Below are 20,215 nucleotides of genomic sequence, written 5' to 3'. Positions count from 1 at the left end.
TTCTCTTTGTGAGGTGGTCCTTGGATAGCCAAATATCCCTCAGCTTGGCACAAATGACTTATTTTCTCATTTGTCTCAGAGCTGATCACTGTTTGCAGAGGGAAGCCAAATGCAATATTTGGCTTCCAAGTAAATCACACACACACACACACACACACACACACACACACACACACACACACAAATATTTTGGGAGGGTTTTATTAAAAATTAACAATGTCCCTGGACGGTAAATAGCTCTTTAAACTTACAAAGTTTTCTTGTTCCTGGTCCCCCTCCAGCAGATCTTGGAATTGCAAACTTCGTGGGGAGGGGAGGAGATGACCCAGACACATGTGGAAGTTAGCCCTGGTTCTCCTGGTAGACAGCACTGACAGACCCCCCCCCCCCCCCGCCCCAAATATGTGTTAGGAGGCCCAGTGTGGTTAAGGTTCAGGAATGCCAAACAGAGCTGTGGGGGAAGGGAAAGGCAGGTGGGGAGGGTGTGTCAGGGCAGGCTTTCTGAAGAAAGGGTTTCCATCAGCTCAAATGGACCAGCTTGGTAGGAAGGTGGGTGAGGGAGGGAGGGTCCTGAGGGCAGAGGAGAGAATTGCACCCAGAGGAGAAACAGAAGTGGACATGGAGGGAGCGGGGCATGGGGGGTGTTGGTGGCTGGCAGGGGTATAAGGGGAAATAAAGAAGACACTGGGCCAGAGAGAGGGCAGATGGGGAGAGGTGGGCTCCCAGAGCCTGGCCTGGCCCTCTAGGGAGCCTGGATTATGGTGGCCATGGAAGGGTTTTGAGAATGAGAAACTAAGCAGCCCAGTGGTTACCTGGCTTCATCACTTACTCCCTGTGTGACCTGGGGCAATCTAATTAACCTCTCAGAGAGACTTGGTGTCATTTATAACATAAGGATGGTAACAGAACTCCCTGGCAGGATGACTGGGAGGGCCGAGTGGGATGACTAGAAGAGCGGGTGGCGGCACATCGGGCGCTCTGCGTCAAGAGTTGCCCATGACTGCCTTCTTCGGTTAGAGTTGGACAAAGCGCCTGGCGGCAGGTGATTCATTGGTTCGGTGGATCACGTTAACTGGTACATTTTCCAACCCAGATTCACACTTCCTGCGGAGACAGATCCTAAAAGAGCTGGCAAAGGTGTTTGTAAACAATAAAAGTGCAATTCAAAGGTCGCCGCGAGCGGTGAAAGCAGTGGGGGTTAGGAAAAGGCTCCGGGCAGGAAGCAAAGTCTTCTCTTCCCAAGGGTGGTGCACGGTTCAACCAGGCAGATGTGACTTTACAGCCTTCCTCCCCCCTGTATGTACACACACACACACACACACACACACACACACACACACACACACACAATGAGCCCCCCACCCCCCTTGCCCAGTCCTCTCCCGCAACGACACCTAGAATCCTTCAGGGACACGCGATGTACGTCCCTCTGTGTCATCCCGCCCGTGGGGTGAAGGGGTGATAGGAAGGCGGGGACGGGGTTGGGGGAGGTATTGGACTGAGTTGGGTTAATTTGCCCCTAGCAGTTCCGAAGGCAAAGCACATATCGAAGGGGGAGGCGGGAGCGGGACGGGGAGAGGCGCAGTGCGTCCTGGAGAGTCCAGAGCAGCCCGAGAACTGGGCTTGGGGGCCAGCCCCGCGCCAGGCCCGCAGCGCCGCCTCCCCGGAGGACAGTGGGGGCCGGGAGGAGGGAGCGGGAGGAGGCGGAGGGCGGAGGAGGGCGGCGCGCTGAGAGGTTATTTGTGGTTCGCTTTGATCCCTAGGGGGAACCTGAAACTCTCACATTCCTGGCATAGCAGCCGCCTCCAGCGCGGGCCGACCCTGAGGCTGCGCGCTGGGGCCCGAGCGGCCAGAGCATCGGCGCCACCGCCGAGTGCACACCTCCGCCGCCGAGCTGAGCCGAGAAGAGCCGGGCTAGGTCGTCGGGTCTGACGGCGCTGGGCACCCGCGGGCCTCAGCGGTAAGGAAGGCCGGTCGGCGCTTCAGGCAGCGCGCGGGGCCAGCAGGGACGCGCCCCCGTCGAATCCCGTGCCCTGGCGCGGCTCGGTCTTTTCCGAGAGCAGGAGCCCGGCGGACCCAGCATCCTCAGGGCGCAAGGGAGCCCTTCGTAGGCAGTGACAAAGGTGGGCAAGGGCCTCCCGCCCCCAGGGTGCCGCGCCGTGCGCCCGGAGTGGGGGGAGTTCTCGAAGGCGCGCGGGTCCCCGGGAGCTGGGGAACGGGGCAGCCTCTGGGGAGAGCGGGGTTCGTGTTTGGGTCGCGGGTCGAGGAGAGAGGGGCGCGGAACAGAACTAGAGGCGCCGTTTCGCATTTAAGTCTCAGGGCCCTGGGGCTGATTTGAGTAGGTGGGGGGGTTACAGGTGCCTTTGCCCCCAGCTAGCCCAAGAATGCCTCTTTGTCTTCCTTGGAAAATCCTCTTTGGAGCCACGATTTTGGCTCTCACTTAGAAAGAATGCAGCCAGCCGTCCAGCCCGGTGACGTCAGCGCTGGAGCATTCGGAAAACAAAGAGGGCTGGCGAGGGAGGGAAGGAGGCGGGCCCGCGACGCTTAAAAGACCTCCCCGGGCCACTGGCTACCTTCGCCCGCCGGCTCTAGGCGCACGGACAGCCCCCCGGGTGCTTGTAGTCGTCTGGGCGTGCGGGTAGGGCGGGCTCCCCGGCTGCGGTGCGGTTGGAGAGACCCTCACTCTTTCCTTAGGCGCGCGTGAGCCCGGGCCAAGGCCGGAGGTGCGTGCTGGCTTAGAAAGGAGGGGTTTCAGAGACCCCGGCGCGCTGTTGCAGCCGGTGAGAACCGCGGAGGTGGGGTGCGGGGGGACGCAGATTTTAGTAACGGCTCAGCTACAGAGATGTGCACCTGAGGGTCTTGACGAGCACAAACTCGGGATGAAGAGGCCCGGAGGAGGTGTTCCCTGCTCCCAGGCACATTGTTGGGGGAAGGAGGTCGGGGATCTGTCCCCTGTCAGGCGGACAGTGAGGGACTTAGGAAATGCCTGGCGGGTGAAAGTCTAGGGCAACGATTTTCAACCTTTTTCATTGATTGGCACACATAAATTAATTACTAAAATTCTGCGGCACACCAAAATATATATATATATATATTTTTGCCGATCTGATAAAAAATAGATAGGTTTTATTCATTCTCACTGGAGGGCTATTGTTGCGTTGGCTGTTGTCTTTTTTTTTTTTTTTTAATTTGGCAATCTAAGGGAAAAGAGGTCAGTGCCCCTGACTAAATAGTCAGGTATTGCATGTTTTAAAAATTCCTGTGGCACACCAGTGTGCCTCTCTGCAGCACAGCGGTTGAAAATCGCTGCTCTAGGGCGAACTGATTCTTGTTTGTGTTGCCTCTGGTAGCCCTGAAGTCTCGCATCTCCACTCCAGGAGAGTGTGGGGGGAGGGGACAGCATGCTTGGGTGCCGGGAAGGATGGGGACAGAGATGTCCTCCACACTTATCTCTTGCTCCTCCGCTGTGGGCAGCCAGGGAGGAGGGAGTGGCCTAGGAATGGCTGCTCTGACAACCTGCCAAGCCCAATGCAGCAGCCACTGGATCTAGTTTTGTGGCAGCGGAAGGGCCACATTCCTCCCATTCCCCTCCTCCCATGCACACAGGACCTGTGGAGGTGTGGGTTTTGTTTGGCTTTCCCTGAATCCCAGTTTGGAGGTTTGTGTTGGAGGAGGCTGTGGAAAGGAAGCCTGGTAGGAAGGCCGCCTTCCAGGCATGAGCCACTGGGAGCCCAAGCTCCAAAGGGAACACCTTCCTCAGGACGTAATCTCCCTGCACTCGCAGCCCCCAGCCTCCAGCTCCAGGTCCCTGCAACCAAGGACCCCCTCCTTTCACTTACTCCTCCATTTGGCTCAACTGGGTGTTACTGGTGTCCAGATGCTGAGTGCCCATCTGCTATGTGGCTAGAGGACCATAGGGGGCTTTTCCAAATAGTAGTAGTAATAGTAGTAGTAGTAGTAGTAGTAGTAGTAGTAGTGTGTGTGTGGTGGCGGCGGCTGATGGTAATTGTAAACTCAAAGACATTGTCCATTCTTTCTTTTTCCCTGGAGCACCCATACCGATGCTGTCAACACACACAGGCTCTGTGACTGACCCACAGACCTTGATGGGTCGCACCTTTTGCCTCATCTCACAGAACCATTGCCCTATTGTAGTGTGTCTTCTTTCATCCCTTATTCACCAATCCAGAATCACTTCTCCTTCTTTCTATTTCCCTTGCAGAGTGGATGCCAAGGTCCTCCTGTGACAGGGAGGGCTCCGCAGGGTAAAGGGTGGTCAGTTAGCTGAAGCTTGGTGTGCCTCATTCTAGAGGGTGCTGGGGGCTGTTTGCCCAGGGCTTCTACTGGATTTGGACTCATTCTTTATCACCTGTCAATAAAGTGTGGTCCTGTGCACCCCTAGACTGGACAGCTAAGTGGTTTGTTTTGACCTAGGCCTGTCCTGGAATCTCTCATCAGGCTCTTTGATGGGTGGCTGACTGCAGGAGGCTATGGTTTCTGGTTGATTACCTTCTAGGTACTGGTGTCTTTCTCTAAGGCATAGTAAGTCCCCATAAATATAGTTAAAATGGCATTCCTTTGCCAAAGATTATAGTGCACCAGAACTCAACAGCCATTGTCTCTTTTAATTTGCAACTTCATGCAGCAAGCGTTATTCTTTCCGTTTTTTTCTATTGGAGAAACTGAGGCTCAGAGGTTAGATAACTTGCATTAATCAGTAGGGGCAGCACTGGCGGTTGACCATTATACTTTGGACCTAATGGAAAGTTCGTCCCTTTCCCATGTGCCCCCACTCATTGTTCTTCCTTTCTTTCTTCCCAGGTGCCCTGGAGCCACGTGCCTCTGGCCATTGTCTGGGTGGGTGTGTGCAAGCTAAGGAAGCATGAGGACGCTGGAAGACTCCTCTGGAACAGTCCTGCACCGCCTCATCCAGGAGCAGCTGCGCTATGGCAACCTGACTGAGACACGCACGCTGCTGGCCATCCAGCAGCAGGCCCTGCGGGGTGGGGCTGGAGCTGGGGGCACAGGGAGCCCCCAAGCCTCCCTGGAGATTTTAGCACCCGAGGACAGCCAGGTGCAGCAGGCCACAAGGCAGGAGCCCCAGGGCCAGGAGCACCAGGGCGGTGAGACCCACCTGGCAGAGAATACCCTCTACCGGCTGTGCCCACAGCCCAGCAAGGGTGAGGAGCTGCCCACCTACGAGGAGGCGAAAGCCCATTTGCAGTACTATGCGGCCCAGCAGGCAGGGCCCCGGCCACATGTTGGTGACCAAGATCCCCGAGGGGGCCCTGGAGGCAATCGGAGGCAAGATGAGGCCCTGCGGGAGCTGAGGCATGGCCATGTGCGCTCCCTGAGTGAGCGGCTCCTGCAGCTGTCCCTGGAGAGGAACGGTGCCCGGGCCCCCAGCCACATGAGCTCCTCCCACAGCTTCCCACAGCTGGCCCGCAATCAGCAGGGCCCCCCACCCAGGGGCCCCCATGCCGAGGGCCCGGAGCCCCGAGGACCTCCACCTCAGTACCCACACGTTGTGCTAGCTCACGAGACCACCACTGCTGTCACCGACCCGCGGTACCGCGCCCGCGGCAGCCCACACCTCCAGCATGCTGAAGTCAGGTAACTGCCCACCTTGCCCTTTCGAGCCCTTGACTTCCTGTCAGTGTCGTTCTCCCAGGATAGAGAGCCTCCAGAGCCCCTTTGTGTCACGGCTCCTTCCCAAGACTGAGGAGCTAATGCCCAGAGAGCGACTTAGCCAAGGTCAGAGAGAACTTAGTGACATCCCTTGCTTTGATTCGGACATGGACACCATGTCTAACTACCTATAGCAGTCAACTAACTAGAGTTCCCGGGGGGGGGGGGGGTATGAGTTACAGCAGCGGGTTAAAGGTTAGGTTTCAGAAAGAACTTGCTAAAGGCAGGGTTGGGAATCATTGCCAAACTCTAAGTTAAGTGGGAAGAAGGGGACCTCCTTCTCTGGAGATTTTTAACAAGTGGACCGTGCTTTCTCTGAGTACTGGGAGGCGGGCCTACCTGGAGGCAGGAAGGACCAACTGGCCTCCTTAGAGACCTCTCCCCGTTCTGCACCAGGGCAGAGTTGCCCTGTCTCTACTGTCCATTTCCTTTCATGTTTACCCCCGTGATCCCTGTGTCTGCAGCCTGGAGGGGGAGAGCATTCAGGGTCCAGATGAGCCCCTTTCTGTGGAGGCTCTGAGAGGCTGCGGGGGGACTTGGAGTTTCATTCTAAGTGAAGGAAAGCCTTTGGAGGATGTGCTGGGCTTACCTTTGTAAAATGGCCTCCCTGGCTGCCTGTAGAGAGTGGCCGCTAAGGGACAAGCATGGGGACAGGGAGCCCAGAGAGTTTGCAGAAATACGGGTTCCTAGAAATGAAGCTGACACACTCTTCATTTCACACACCCTGAATCACCCCACGGGGGTCCCGGATCCCCCTTCCCAGAGGGGACTGAGGACCCGCACGCTCCATTCCTCTGATGACTCAAGGTCAAAGTCTGCTTCTCTTCATGCGCGCTGATTCTTCATTTAGTCACCCACTTCCCACCTTTTGGCCTTTCCTTGCTCTCGAGAAATGAGTGACGCGAGGATGTTGGTATTGGAGGAACCAGAGAGCCTTGTGGGTTCTCCCCAGCCGTTACCTCCCAGGCCCCCTACCTTATCTCCCTTCTCAGGGCTGGGTTGGGGAAAGTGTCGGAAGCTGAGTCGTGGTTTCTTCTTTGGGACCAGCCTTATTGGACCCTGTCAGGAAAAGATAATATCGCGGAAAGGAAGTAGACTGTTTGCAGGAGAACAAAAAAAAGAGAGGGAGGGGGCAGGGAAGGGAGAGCAAGTGTGAAGGGAAAGGAGACTCTATTCTTTCTGGGAGCTAAGTCATCCCCAAAGAATGCCAGTTGGGTCTGCCAGGCCCGGTGCAGGGGGAGCAAGTTCCGTGAAGGAACCCCGAGAAGGCCGCATTAGGCAGTGCAGGGGGGCTGGGCATTTCAGTGGGACCCTCTGCTCAGCGCTCACTGGAAGCTCTGCCTTAGCCGATCAGATGAGGACTGTGTGTTGGGAACCGAAGGCAGGGTCTTTTAGCCTAGGGTCCTGAGAAGAACAAGGGAGCAAGGCTGCAGGGGAAGGGGTGAGGGGAGGGCGGGCATGAGGACTGAGATGATGGACCCAGAAGTGGAATTACATTTTTCGTGGGGTTTCTGGGACTTGAACAATTCCTGGTAAAACTGAGACAGTCTGTTGTTTTACTCTTGGCGTCACAGGCCCCTTGCTCTTTGCTCCCTCCCTCAACACAAGACCCTGAGGCTTGTGATCCACCAGTGCTAGAAGCCAGTCAAGCATTGTCCCTAAACTCGGGCTATGGTGGTAGCCCAGAGGCAGCCCCTCCAGCTAAGAAAATGCAGTGTCTGGGTCACACTTACTCTTTAAACAGAGAGTAAGTTGCGGTCCCCACTAGGAGAGGTAGAGGATGGGCCACCGTTATGGTAGCACCTGCCTGAGGCCCAGCACTCTGCCAGGCCTGTATGGCCCTGGTGAACCCCCTTGAAGCGAGAGAAGCCTACCCTCAGATTTAGCAGAGCCAAGCTGGCACCTTGGGGAATGCAAATGCCTACTTTGTCAGACTGGCGCTCAGACTCGTTCTGACCTCTGTCTCGCCACTCTCACCTTAGTCACAGTCATCTAAAAATGTTTCTGCCAGGGACCCGAACTAGGAGGGAGAAAGGTGTGTGCCCCGCTGGCAGGTGCTAACGTCACGCCTGACACTAGAGGCCCCTAACAGACACACAGGTAGCTGCTGGGGCTCAGCCACCAAGTGGTCCAGGGGCCTTGGAAGGCGGTGTGCTCAGTCAGGATGGATGTGGCCTCCAGACCCAAAAAGAACCTGCCTTTGATTCAAAGGTTCCAGTGTGTATTTTTAAAGATGCCTTCTTTAAGCACTGGTTGTTGAGGAAGCCCAGGACTGCCCAGGCTAATCCCTAAGGCCCTGGCCACAGTGGAGCTGGGAGAGAAACAAGCCTTCTGGCCCGAATCCCCTCTAGCCCTGCTCTCCTGGCCCTTGAGGGTCTTTGGCAGACACCTTGTGGAAAAGGCCTTTCCCACTGTGGGGAGGCTGAGTGGACTTGTCTTTCTAGTGTGCCCAGGAGGGCTGGGCCGACCCAGGGCTGCTCCGGGGGAGGTCTGTGCAGTCTCTGAGCATCATCTTTTCTGTTCCCCAGGATCCTGCAGGCCCAGGTGCCTCCTGTATTCCTCCAGCAGCAGCAGTACCAGTACCTGCAGCAACCCCAGGAGCACCTTCCACCCCCACACCCAGCTGCTCTTGGCCACGGCCCACTAGGGTCCCTCAGTCCACCTGGGGTGGAGGGGCCAGCAAACACCCAGGCTTCCTCGGCCACGTCGGGCAGTGCCCAACTGGCCCAGATGGAGGCTGTGCTGAGGGAGAATGCCAGGCTACAGAGGGACAATGAGAGACTACAAAGAGAGCTGGAGAGCTCAGCGGAGAAGGCTGGCCGAATGGAGAAGGTAGGCCCTGCTGGGGCCTCAGGGGCAGGGGGAGGACGGGACCCGACGGCTGACTGGGGAGTGGGCAGTCGAAGGGGAGGCAGCGGAGTCTGAAACCTTGTCTGGCTGGGCTTTCTACCCGTCCCTCTGCCCCCCACCCCCTAATCCCTCATGCACCCTTCCTGGCTGACTCCAGACAGCTGGGGAGCAGCCGCGAGGGCAGCAGAGCAGGTCTGGAGCATGAGCAGTTGCTGGCCAGGGGTGATTAGAAAGAGCTCATTCACCAGCTCCCTGCATACTCGCACCCTTCCTGTCCCGCGGACACCTCCCACAGAGAGCCCTTTGTGTCCCCCACACAACAGCAAGTCTGTTCTAGGCCAATTCTGGCCAAAGAGAAAGCCCCTCCTCTTGGAAAAAAACGAGCGACTTATTGGAATCACAGGCCAACTAGGAGCACGTGTGGAACCTGCCAGCAGCCAAGTGGGAGGGGCAGCTGGGCCGGGCTGGCCCTCTACAGTGGATGGCGATGGCCAGAGGAGCAAATAGTCCGGGCAGAGGCGACTCAGACAGGGGTCCAGTGCCCCATTCTTTAGTGAAGGTCTCCTGCTGTGTGTTCAACTTTAGCAGGTGGCCTCAAACCTCCCGTGGCTGTCCTGTGGTGTCTAAAATAGGTTCAACCTCAGAACATGGCTGGAATCTTTTTGTGCCCACTGCTGGCCCACTGGGCTCAGGTTGAAAAGCTGTGTTTAATCACCCCTGGAGGTACTTAGTCCTGGGTTCATTAGGCATCTGGACCTTAGGAAGGTTGATGGGACCCTGGCTTGCTGGTCCCAGCAGTCTGGTCCACGGCCCAAGGCTGCAAGCTTCTGACCCTCCCACTATCGCCACCTGGATTTTTTGCTCTCGTTTTTTTATCCTCTCCTCTCACCTCCTCTGATGGAGAGCTGATCAGCCTGGGCCTGTGGAGGAGGGGGCTTTGAAGCCACACACACCCCGGGAGCTCTCCCCTTCAGCTCTGCTGTCTGCCTCTTGCAGCTGGAAAGCGAAGTCCAGCGGCTCTCTGAGGCCCACGAGAGCCTGACGAGAGCCTCTTCCAAGCGGGAGGCCCTGGAGAAGACCATGCGGAATAAGATGGACAGTGAGATGAGGAGGCTGCAGGACTTCAACCGGGATCTTAGAGGTGAGAGCCGGTCACCCAGCTGGATCTGTCCTCTGCAAAAAGGAGTGTAAGTTGACTCATAGAGGGCCAGGTTGAGACCCCTCGGGGGCCACCTTGGTGGAGATGCTCGTTCTGAGTTCTGGACCTTGGAGCCCCCCGTGGAACTCTCGTTTATGTGGCCTTAGCTGCTCCCTCCTCCTCAGGCCCTGAACTGCTCCAGGGGCTCCCCTATGAGTCCATCCCTACCTTGGAGGATACAGCCCCATAGATAGGATTCCAGGGGACACCTGGGTAGGCAGCTTCATTGGATACTCAAGCATCTTTCCTTTATTTCAAACAGAGAGATTGGAATCTGCAAACCGCCGCCTGGCGAGCAAGATGCAGGAGGCCCAGGCCGGCAGTCAGGACATGGTGGCCAAGCTGCTTGCTCAGAGTGAGTAGGGGTCCCACTCAGAAGCCTGGCCAGATGGATGGGTGGTGGGACCATGGAAGCCCCTCTGGACAGTAAGGACTGGATCTTGCCCTTGTCAAACAGTCCTTTGAGCACAGGTTTACTGAATGCCTACTATGCGCCGAGCACTGGACTGGACTGGGGGCGAGGGGTGCCTTCCGAAGAAGAATAATATTTGGTTCTCTCTTTATTGGGGAGATCAGTGGATACAAGAAGGGACAGCTGGCGAGCTGTGGTGCTGACCATCAGGGCAGTGTCCTTTGGAAGCAGAGGTGTAGAGGGCAGTGGAGGAGGCAGGATCGCCCTGGAGATGGTGAGAGGAAAGAGAGGAAGAGTGAGTTTCCCCAAGTTTCAGGCAACAGAAGGGTTGGGGGTGCCCAGTGTGCAGGTGAGAAGCTGCGGAGCATGGTGGCACCTGAAGACAGCAAAAATGGGTTCCTGGAGCTTAACCAACAGGTGCAGTCTACAAAAGGGGCTGGGAGGCTTCCCTCAAGGGGTTGGTGGAAGCCGCCTTGAAGAGATGAGTTGATTATTGGCTATTCCATTCAGTCTTTCCTTGGTTCCTCAGCTGCACTGTGCTGAGCAAGCACCTGGCAGGTGTTGCGCAGAGGGTGAGAACAGGCCCGGGAAGGTGCTGTGGCAGGGAGGTGAGGAGAGAGGGGCTAAGCTTGAGGAAGGAGCAGAGTAAAGAGACACAGATTCATGGGAACAGGGTACCCTGGCCCTGGAGACCAATGACTAGGGGGTCCCCAGTGGCCAGAGGGAGAGGCTCTGTGGGAATGGCAGGGATGAAGAGTGGGCCACAGGTGAAGAAACATCTAGAAGGTTCAAGGAGAGGTGCGTGGGGGTGGGGTGGGGGCAGAGGAAGCACTAAGCTCAGCAGCAGGGAGCTGTAGCAATCAAAGAGGCATTTATTGAGCTCCTACTGTATGATCCTACTTGGTTTTATAGTGATATTTGCGGGGGGCTGTGCAGAGAAGAGGAATGGGGGTGTTTGGTGTCTGGGTGAGGGTGGCCTTGAGGAAGGAACCTTCAGGAAGCCTGTGGTTGGCACGGCGAGTAGGGGGTGACCAGAAATGGTGGAGCCGCTGGAGGAATGAGCTCTGACTGGCAGCACGTCCTTCTTCCTCAAGGAGAGTTCAGGGCCTGGAATGGGTGAACAGCACTGAAGGGGGTGGGGTGGGGTGGGGCAGGAGGTAGGCTGGGCTGTACTGGCAGGGTGGGGCGAGGTGGCAATGGCTCGTGTCTCTAGGATGAGGGAGTAAGGGGAGGCTGCAGCCCTTGGGTGTCTGGAGAGGACCAGTTGCTGGGAGGCGGCAGAATAGGGGTGTCCGGGAGGAAGGCCCACTTCTGGGCCCTGGATCTGCCAAACAAAGGAAGTCACTGCGAGTTTCTGGGAGCCAGCAGAGGAGGGGCGTGGGGGAACCGGCCTGGAGGCATTTCCGCTCCCTGGGGAGCGAGCGCCAGGCTGTTCTTGGCTCCTCGCTGGAGCCAGTAATCTCGCAGCCGCGGGTGACCTGGATGCCTGGCATTCCAGAGCCGCTGGGCTGTTCTACTCTGGGCCGTCCCCCCTCTGCTTCCTCGCTGCACAGCCCTGCCCCCTTCACCTGGCCCTTCCCCGCCCGCTGCTGCTTTGGGAGGAGAGAGAGTGGACACAAAGGCCGACTGGAGTGTGCAGGTGGGGGTGGGAGGGGCTCTATTTCTCAAGGCGAAAGGGCATCCCCCTGCTCCCTCCACAGCTGGTTCTGCCTCCCCTCCCCCCCCTCCTCCCCCCCCCTCCCCCCGCAGGCTTCCTCCACCCAGAAAATTCCCTCCCAGACAGGCAGGCCCATGGCTGGGGATGTCCAAGGCCTGAGAACTCCCAACCCCTGCTAGGGCCCTAGAGATTGTGCTAGGCGGCAGGAAGCTACTGGAAGCAGAAGGCTAAGACTTCCCACTCCTCCCCCAAAGGCTGAGGAGACCTAAACAACTCCTTCTTGCTCCTTAATAGCCATGGGGAAACACAGAACTCTCAGGGAGAATGTCTCTGGTTGACCTCAGCCTCTCCTCCACGCCCCACTAGTAGGGGGAAGTGTGATCCCTATCGCCAGTGCCACTGCCTCTCCTACCAGGCCAGCCGCACAGACCCCAGCTCTACAGACCCCAGCTCTGCCTGCTCTGGTCGTGCCCTGCCCTTTCTGGGGATCTGGCCGAGAGCCCTGCCGCCTGGTTCTCCTAGCCCTATCCCCCTCGGCAGTTCTTGAAGACAGGAGGACAGTTAGATGACTGGGATGAGATACAGGCCTCCTGCAAACTGTAAGCTGTCGAACCCACACAGGAGAGGGTCCTTGTCTCTAGGTCCAAACTCTCAGTCTGCTGGCCTTGCCTACCCGCTCCACCCCACTCACTGAATGTTAAGCGGGCCCAATAGGAGCAACGCAATTTTCAATCATGTTGAGCTTCCCCATCTTTTCCCCCCACACCAAGGAATGAGGCCGGCTTTGGGCCCAGCCTTCAGGAATCCAGAGGGAACCAGAGCTGACCTGAGTCGTCTGTGACCTCCCTCCTCTCCCAGGGCCCCGAGTAATTGAATCCTCCTTTCTGTCTGCCCAGATCCCAAGTGTCCAGTCTTCTGTCCCAGAACCCGTACTGTCCTTTACAACAGTACTTAGCCACACGTGACCCAAAGATTAAAATGAAAAATTTAGTGTCTCCCTCCAACCGGCTCCATTTCAAGTGCTCACTGGCCGCACATGCCAAGTGGCTCCTGCACTGACTGGCGCAGGATAGGGCAGCCTCGTTACAGCCGAAAACTCCACTGTGCTGTGACTGTGCTACTCCAGTGCCTCTGAGTGCAGCAGGCAGGCCCTGGGCCCAAACCCCCTTCTGCCCTCCAGCAAGGCAGGCAGTGGACACGCTTGCCCGGGGGCGGCAAGCCTGGGAGGTGGGTTTAAGCCTAGAGCATCGGCTGAAGGATTCCGTGGTCTGGCTCAAGTCTTGCTTGGCCCTGCTAATGGAGCCGTCTGTGAACTGAGCTCTCCTGGACAGTGAACAAGATGATGTAAAAGTCAGGATAGCTGGAACCTCAGGCACAAATCTTCGGACCATCGTCTTTTTCATTGTGCTCCAAAGTTTGCATTTCTTTATGAGCCCGGTTGCCCATATCTCAGTAGTGTCTCCAGGCCATGGAAAGTAATGGCTGGGGTGGGGGTGGGGGATGCTGGGTCTGTAGAATGAGCCCTGGAGTCCACTTTGGGAGGCCCTGGGTGCAGGGTTTTATACCAAAGCCAGAAGCAGCCTGGTTTGGGGAGCCAGGCTGACATGTGTTCCCATCTGGCAGTACCCTTCACTTCTTATGTTTCCTCCCCTGTCAGTTGGAGGTCACAAATCCTACCTCGAAGGGGCGGTTATTGGAGGCTTCAGCAGAATAGGAAGTGCAGGTGCCTAGCTTGTAGGGTAGCTAATGGTGGTGCTCGTCCCTGTTCCTTCATCCTCCCACTTGAGCGATGTCCATGTCACAGTCCACCTGAGCCTCTGTTTTCTCATCTGTAAATGGGCATCACAGTTCCTATCTGGCCAGTCTCTCGTGTCCTTAGGAGGCTCAGGGGAAATTGTGAATATATTTTAGAAACCATGACACCTGTGGACAGTGTTTGGGGCTGTTCCTTGGCCATATCCCAGCAGAGAGACAGTGTAACCTAGAGAGACAACTGCAAGGGCCCTGGTCCTGCATGGCCATTGACTCCCAACTTAACCCGAGCCCCAGTTTCCTCACCCATAACGGGGTTAATGATGGTACCCAACTCTTAGGGTTGTTGAGTGGATAAGATGCAAGTATGCTCCCCCAGCAGTCAGCATGGAGCCTGGCCCTCAGTGGGCGCCCAGTAGGGCCTGCCAGGGTGGCCGCTGTCACTGACCGAGCCCCCCTCTCTCCCTGCAGGCTATGAGCAGCAGCAGGAGCAGGAGAAGCTGGAACGGGAGATCGCACTGCTGCGTGGTGCCATCGAGGACCAGCGGCGGCGCGCCGAGCTGCTGGAGCAGGCTCTGAGCAATGCCCAGGGCCGGGCGGCGCGCGCCGAGGAGGAGCTGCGCAAGAAGCAGGCCTACGTGGAGAAGGTGGAGCGGCTGCAGCAGGCACTCGGGCAGCTGCAGGTGGCATGTGAGAAGCGGGAGCAGCTGGAGCTACGTCTGCGCACGCGCCTGGAGCAGGAACTCAAGGCCCTGCGTGCACAGCAGGTGAGCTGGGGAGCCCTGTGGAGGTGGCAGCGCTAGGGCAGCCCCTGGGGAGGACAGTTTCAAAGTCCTGGGGAACCCCTGCACAGAGCAGGCGAGGCCCCCTTGGAAAGCCAGGGTGATCTCTGCTCTACCCTGGCTGCAAGACTCCTCCAAACCTCCAGTCCCAGCAGAGGCTCTGCCACTCGGCCATGTGCCGATCCTGGGCACTCGAGACTTGGGCTTCTGTCCTCAGGAGCAGCCGGGGTTGGTGTTCTTGGTCTCTAGAAAAAAGCGGTTCCGGATCTTTGATATAGAAGACCAGCCACTCTTATATATGTCTCCCCAAGATCAAGGGAGATGGACACACAGATCCTAAGTCTTTGCCCTCACTTTGGACGGTGTAAATAACTCTGGTATTTACGAACCAGAGAGAGTTCTGTCTCCACAGAGGTAGGATGACCAAGTCTCCTGGGATGTGTTTAGTTGACACCCGTTACCAAGGGTCATTATGAAGAGCGCTCCTTTCCCCGTTTAGAGGATAATGTGTGTGGTCACCTGTGCAGAGGCAGGCCTGGTCTTTCCCACACCCTTGGCCACAGGATTTGGGGCAGGGATGTGGGGACCTTGCCACCTCCTTTGTCTCTGGGTGGACGCGGGATGGGAGAAGAGTGTGCTGCGAATGGCTGAACGAACACAGGCATAAGCCAGAGTCCTTTGGGGGTGAGCACCAGTGGCCGGCACACCCCAGCCTCCATCCTTGACCACAGTACTCCTTGCTTTGCAGAGACAGGTCAGCACCCCCAGTGGTGGTGGCAGTGGTGGGTCCCCAGAACTGAGTGCCCTGCGACTATCAGAGCAACTGCGGGAGAAGGAGGAGCAGATCCTGGCGCTGGAGGCTGACATGACCAAGTGGGAGCAGAAGTATTTGGAGGAATGTGCCATGAGGCAGTTTGCCATGGACGCAGCTGCCACGGCCGCTGCCCAGCGCGACACCACTCTCATCCGACACTCCCCCCAGCCCTCACCCAGCAGCAGCTTCAATGAGGGCCTCCTCGCCGGCGGCCACAGGCATCAGGAGATGGAAAGCAGGTTCGGCATGGCAGGCCAGGCCAGGGCCCCCGAGGTGGGGTGGGAGGTATCAGTGTCCAGCCCTTAATTTCTGATGAACAGTCCCCTCTCCCCACATGGCTCAGCAGGCCCTCCTACTTCTGAGCTGGCCCTGTGTGTTGGGCACACCAGGCGTTGTATGCATGTACTTTCCCAGAGATAGCAACTGAGCCCTGGACCTGCCCAGGAGACACCCTGGCTATGGAGGTGCTGGATGCCGGAAGGCTCAGGGCCTCTACCTGCTCCCCTTCCACCATGTAAATCAGAGACTCTCCAACTGAGGCCACACCATGTCCCACTCCGAAGGAATGTGGACTGGGTCCCTGGCTTGGGGTTAGCTAGCATTTTCTCTCCAAAATTAATGCCAGAGGCCCCTCGATTTCATTTGTCCTGTGTTTGACTCAGAGGCACAAGCACATTGACTGAGCCCATTTGATGATTTCAGCTCAGGGGTTGCACCCCAGGGCGAGGGTTGTGCTGTTGCTCTCATCAGATGAGTCCAGAACCCGCCCCTGATGACCTTTCCAAAGGCCCCCTCCTGGCCCTGCTGCAAGGGCACTTGGGTCCAGCCTGGCTGTAGGGAGGGCTTTCCCTCTAGCATTTACCAGGTGGGAAAGGTGAGCGCTGCTGGGTCTCTGGGTCTAACGATGTGGGCATGACCTCTCCCCTCAGGTTAAAGGTGCTCCATGCCCAGATCCTGGAGAAGGATGCGGTGATCAAGGTCCTGCAGCAGCGCTCCAGGAAAGACCCTAGCAAGGCCCCCCAGGGCTCCCTGCGGCCCGCCAAGTCCGTGCCATCTGTCTTCGCGGCTGCAGCAACAGCGAGCCAGGGCTGGCAGGCGCTCTCCTCCAGTGAGCGGCAAATGGATGCCCCTGCCTGGTTGGCTGCAGGTGAGCGGGGGCTGGTGGGTCGCATAGGTAGAAGGGAAGGTGGCTCTGAGGCCTTTCCTCCCAGAACTGAAGCTCAGAGGAACCAGGGCTTCCTGACCCCTTACCTGGGAGCCAGCTTATACTCTGACTCCAACGATCCTGCCTCCCACAGCTGTCTTCGCCAGTGTGAAGCGGGGGGCTGCAGCCCCCCTCTCCCTACATTTCGTCACCCTCTGTGCCCAGCCACTTAGCCTCTAAGTAAAAATAAAGCTCTCTGTGCAAATGCACCTTGGAGGCAAGCTCCCTACCCTCACTCCTTCTAAGCAGGAGCCCTAGAAATTCTAGAATCCCTGTTGATTTTAAGATTTAATCTACAAAGAAGGGTTCTATCACTCAAAACCTTTGGGAACCAATCAAGCCTGATAGTTATTCCCATTTGGAAACAGAAATATTTGGTCCTAATTGAAGGTCTTGCCAACCAAGAGCAACCTGAAGCACCTTTTGCTCACCATAGGTGCAGTTAACTTGGGGTGTCCTTCTTCATGGGGGCCACATCTTATGGACGAGGCAATAACTATCACCCTCTGCTTTCCCAGCAGACAAGGCTCCTGTGGAGGAGCCAGTGGCCACAGCTCCCCTTCCTGCCCATGCCAAACACGGGAGCAGAGATGGCAGCACCCAGACTGACGGCCTCCCGGACAGCACCCCGGCCTGCCTGGGACTGGAGCCCGACAGCCTTCTGGGGTGCAGCAGTGGCCAGAGGACAGCCTCACTGGGTAAGTCCCCACTTCCTGGCTGCTGTGCCTAGCAAGGCTGAGGACACATTGGGGTGCGAACTGCATTCAGTACCACACTCCTTCCCAGACCCCTTATGTTCATTGCCTCCACTCCAGGGGGGCCCTGCACGTGCCTGGCCAGCAGGGCATATGGCCCACCTCAGTGTGGACTTGAGGGCTGCTTGGGTGCGTGAATAGAGGAACAGAAAGCCCTGATTACAGACAGATCCAGGGTTCAGAAAGAAAGCCACCCCATGGGAGACACTTTATCTCCTCTTTCCTAGTTTTCCTTACACATTTAATTGCCGGTCTAAATATCTAAGACTGTGGAGATTGGCTAATTATCCCGATGGCACTCTCGAGTTGGAAGACTTGGTTTCGAAAGAGTCCAGGAAGGAGAAAGTTGAGAAGATGCCATTTAAAATTTTTTGCTCCCTTTCACATTAGCCTTTGCATATTTGCTTGTGCCTCACGGCTCAGAAAACCACAGGCATGAAAAGAATGCAGCAGCCTGCCTCCCTCAGGGCCCTCCAAGGAGTTCAAAGTTATAAACAAATGTGTCTTCCGCGCAGGAGGTTGGGAGTCTGGGTGGAGAGCTGAGAGGGAGCAGAGCATTGTGCCTGGTTGGCCAAGTTATGGGAACCCGGGTCCCTGGGAGCTGAGGTAGGGAAAGTTGGTGAAGAAAGATCCTATCTTCAGAATGTACCAGAGTTGAACATAGTGGTCTGGAAACACTTGCTAATGTGTGTGCCTGTGCTCTTGTTCCTGTAGACTCTGTTGCTGCATCGAGAGTCCAGGACTTGTCAGACATGGTGGAGATACTGATCTGAAGGAGTGGATGGCATGGGGACTCCGAACCGTTCCCTGCTCTCCTCTGCCACTCGCGGCCATTCCAGCAGCCCCTCCAACTGCTGCTTCCCCACTTCGCCAGCCGGGCACTCATTCCCGTTGACCATCTGGCCCCAGGAGCTTAGGAAGGATGCTACAGGGAGAGAGGGATGTGCCTGTGCCCAAGAAGACCCTGCTTCTTAGCCCCACATTCTTCCCAGGCTCATGCAGGATGAGGATTCAGCCTTTACCTGCTGCCCAAGCCTTGCTGCTGGGGTATCGACTGAAGGCCTAGAAGAGAGCTGAGACACCCTGTGCATCCCCAGTTGACAGGGAGGAAGGGAGGGGATATTTTGGTTTAGGGGCTGACTTCCAAGGATGGCTGCCCATGGACAATAGGTAGTCTGGTTCGGTAATGGAGTTGGCCATGGTGTTCCCCTCTGGCTAAGAGTGGTCCCAGCCAACCTCATTTGCTCCTCAGCTACTCACTGCCTCCTTGGGACCACTAAGACTTGCTCCTGTGGGGGACCGTTTGAAGGTGTTAGTCCTACAGAAGCCACGGCATCACCCCTTCACTGGGAGTGGGCAGGGGCTGGTTAGTGGACTGGGATCTGCTGGGCAGTTTGTACATAACTCCCTTGCTTGTGGAACAGAAGATTGAAGCGTGCTGCTTCGGACTTGTCCCTCCTTCCGTGCTCTCATCCCTGCTGCCACGGTTCCTGGAACTTCTGACCAGCCTCCCAGTTAGTTCTCAAGTTCTTGGCCCGTGGATTTTGATACCGGTTGATCCACGGAATATTCCGCTGTCTTTTCCTCCCACCTTGAGCCGTTTTAAATGCCCATGGGACCCTCGCCATCACCAGCCTCTTGCAATGGCTCCACAGCTCCTGTCCCTGGGACAGCCTGTCGGTCTGGTTGTGAACCCTGAGCCAGATGAAGTGAGCCACCACACGCAGACATCTGCCACGGTGGTCTTCCTTGCACCCAGTTCTCGAAGAAAACAAGACATTGCCTTGTTCTCATCAGAGTCTTTGTTCCCACCTGGAAGGATTGAGAGAGGGAGCAATGCTGGTGAAAACTAGTCAATGAGGACGTGACAATTCTTTGAAGGGAGCCCCCATCACAGAATGGCACCTGTGAGGCTGGCTCCTCTAGCTACCCGTGCCCGGCGCCCGGAAGCAGGGCCAGTGCTTGGAATTAGAGCAAAGCATCCCCGTGGCAGCCTGCCGGCAGCACTGACTTAGACTTCTGGTCTTAAAGAACGTCCACCCCCCTGCCCCAGCTCAGCCCCGGGAGCGATTGGTGGGCTTGAGCAGTTTGTCTTGACTATTTTTAGTTCTTGAATCTTCATTTTTTCCTTTCCTGTTTTTAAGTTCTGTATGTGTTATTTTATTCCCATGGTTCCTTTTTGGACATTTGCATTTGCTGGACAATTGCATATTTTTTTAAAACCCCCTTGTCCTCTTAAAGCTGAAAAATACATTTGGTTCATGTGCATTGTTTACAAAGCAAAAAGAAAAAAAAAGGAGGAAAAAAAGGTAAAAAAGTATTGTGAAAGGAAAAAAAAACACAACTTAATATATTTTGGATTAATATTTGGTATTTCTTTTAAAGTATTTTTTTGTGCTGTGAACATTTTCTGCCAAAGACCATGATGTGTGTCTGTATGTTTAAGTTATCGTAAATATTTAAAATGTAAACATGGCTGTTTTGTTATGCCACCCTGTACCAGGATTGCTGCTGCATTCCACTGGGTATTACAGTATTTTAATAAAAAATAAGAATTAAAAGTGGTGTCTGTACAGGTGAGACTGCACTGAGAAAGAAGGAAAGCAAAGGGGATGGGGACTGGGAGGGAGCCACCCATGTCATAGTGTCTGACCACTCAGCCCTGAACTGTACCCCCACACCCCGCCTCTGTGCTCCTGTGTGCCTTGGTTCTTTAATGTTGGCCAGAGCATATCCATACACGGCCGGCTCAGGGTCACTGCCATTCCTCGTGTTGAGTGAAGGGTGCCAGTTTCCATTTTCCAGCTGGGTGATCCATCTTCATTTGAAGGGCTAGGATGGTACACGGTATAACCTCTTCAAGGATCCATCCGTGTCTGGAATTTTGTGAAGCTGCATTAAGGAGCGAATTGGAGTGAGGATGTTGGCTTTTTAAAAAAATATATATATACTTATTGATTTCAGAGAGGAAGGGAGAGAGAGAGAAACATCAATGATGAGAGAGAATCACGTCTCCCCCTGGGGATCGAGCCTGCAACCTGACCAGGAATCGAACCCTGACCTCCTGGTTCATAGATCAACGCTCAACCACTAGGCATGCCGG

The 20,215-nt window shown here is 56.2% G+C and overlaps 1 protein-coding gene across 4 annotated transcripts; it reads left to right on the top strand.

The window, feature by feature from the left end:
* The first annotated feature begins 1,761 nt into the window (after positions 1-1,761).
* AMOTL2 (angiomotin like 2) lies at positions 1,762-19,688 on the top strand. Of its 4 annotated transcripts, none has more exons than XM_079795326.1 (10): positions 1,762-1,960; positions 4,822-5,613; positions 8,217-8,520; positions 9,535-9,679; positions 9,999-10,091; positions 14,029-14,324; positions 15,088-15,392; positions 16,083-16,300; positions 16,876-17,055; positions 17,827-19,688. In XM_079795326.1, the coding sequence occupies exons 2-10, from the start codon at positions 4,883-4,885 to the stop codon at positions 17,883-17,885; spliced, it is 2,331 nt and encodes a 776-aa protein (XP_079651452.1). In that variant the 5' UTR covers positions 1,762-1,960; positions 4,822-4,882; the 3' UTR covers positions 17,886-19,688. The 4 variants fall into 4 exon arrangements, with proteins under 4 accessions (XP_079651452.1, XP_079651451.1, XP_079651454.1 ...); XM_079795325.1 differs by having other exon boundaries at positions 1,762-2,123; XM_079795328.1 differs by having other exon boundaries at positions 1,762-2,123; positions 16,879-17,055; positions 17,827-19,687.
* Positions 19,689-20,215: the final 527 nt, after the last annotated feature.

The sequence above is a fragment of the Cnephaeus nilssonii genome (genome assembly GCF_951640355.1).
Source record: "Cnephaeus nilssonii genome assembly, chromosome: 17".
Lineage (NCBI taxonomy): Eukaryota > Metazoa > Chordata > Mammalia > Chiroptera > Vespertilionidae > Cnephaeus > Cnephaeus nilssonii.
This window is presented reverse-complemented; position numbering and strand designations above follow the sequence as displayed.

Bases quoted from the DNA above. Each gene is read 5' to 3' on its own strand.
- AMOTL2 (XM_079795326.1), top strand. From the start codon at position 4,883: ATGAGGACGCTGGAAGACTCCTCTGGAACAGTCCTGCACCGCCTCATC. The intron at 5,614-8,216 runs GTAACTGCCCAC...TCTGTTCCCCAG, and splicing joins CTCCAGCATGCTGAAGTCAG to GATCCTGCAGGCCCAGGTGC. The intron at 14,325-15,087 runs GTGAGCTGGGGA...CTTGCTTTGCAG, and splicing joins AGGCCCTGCGTGCACAGCAG to AGACAGGTCAGCACCCCCAG.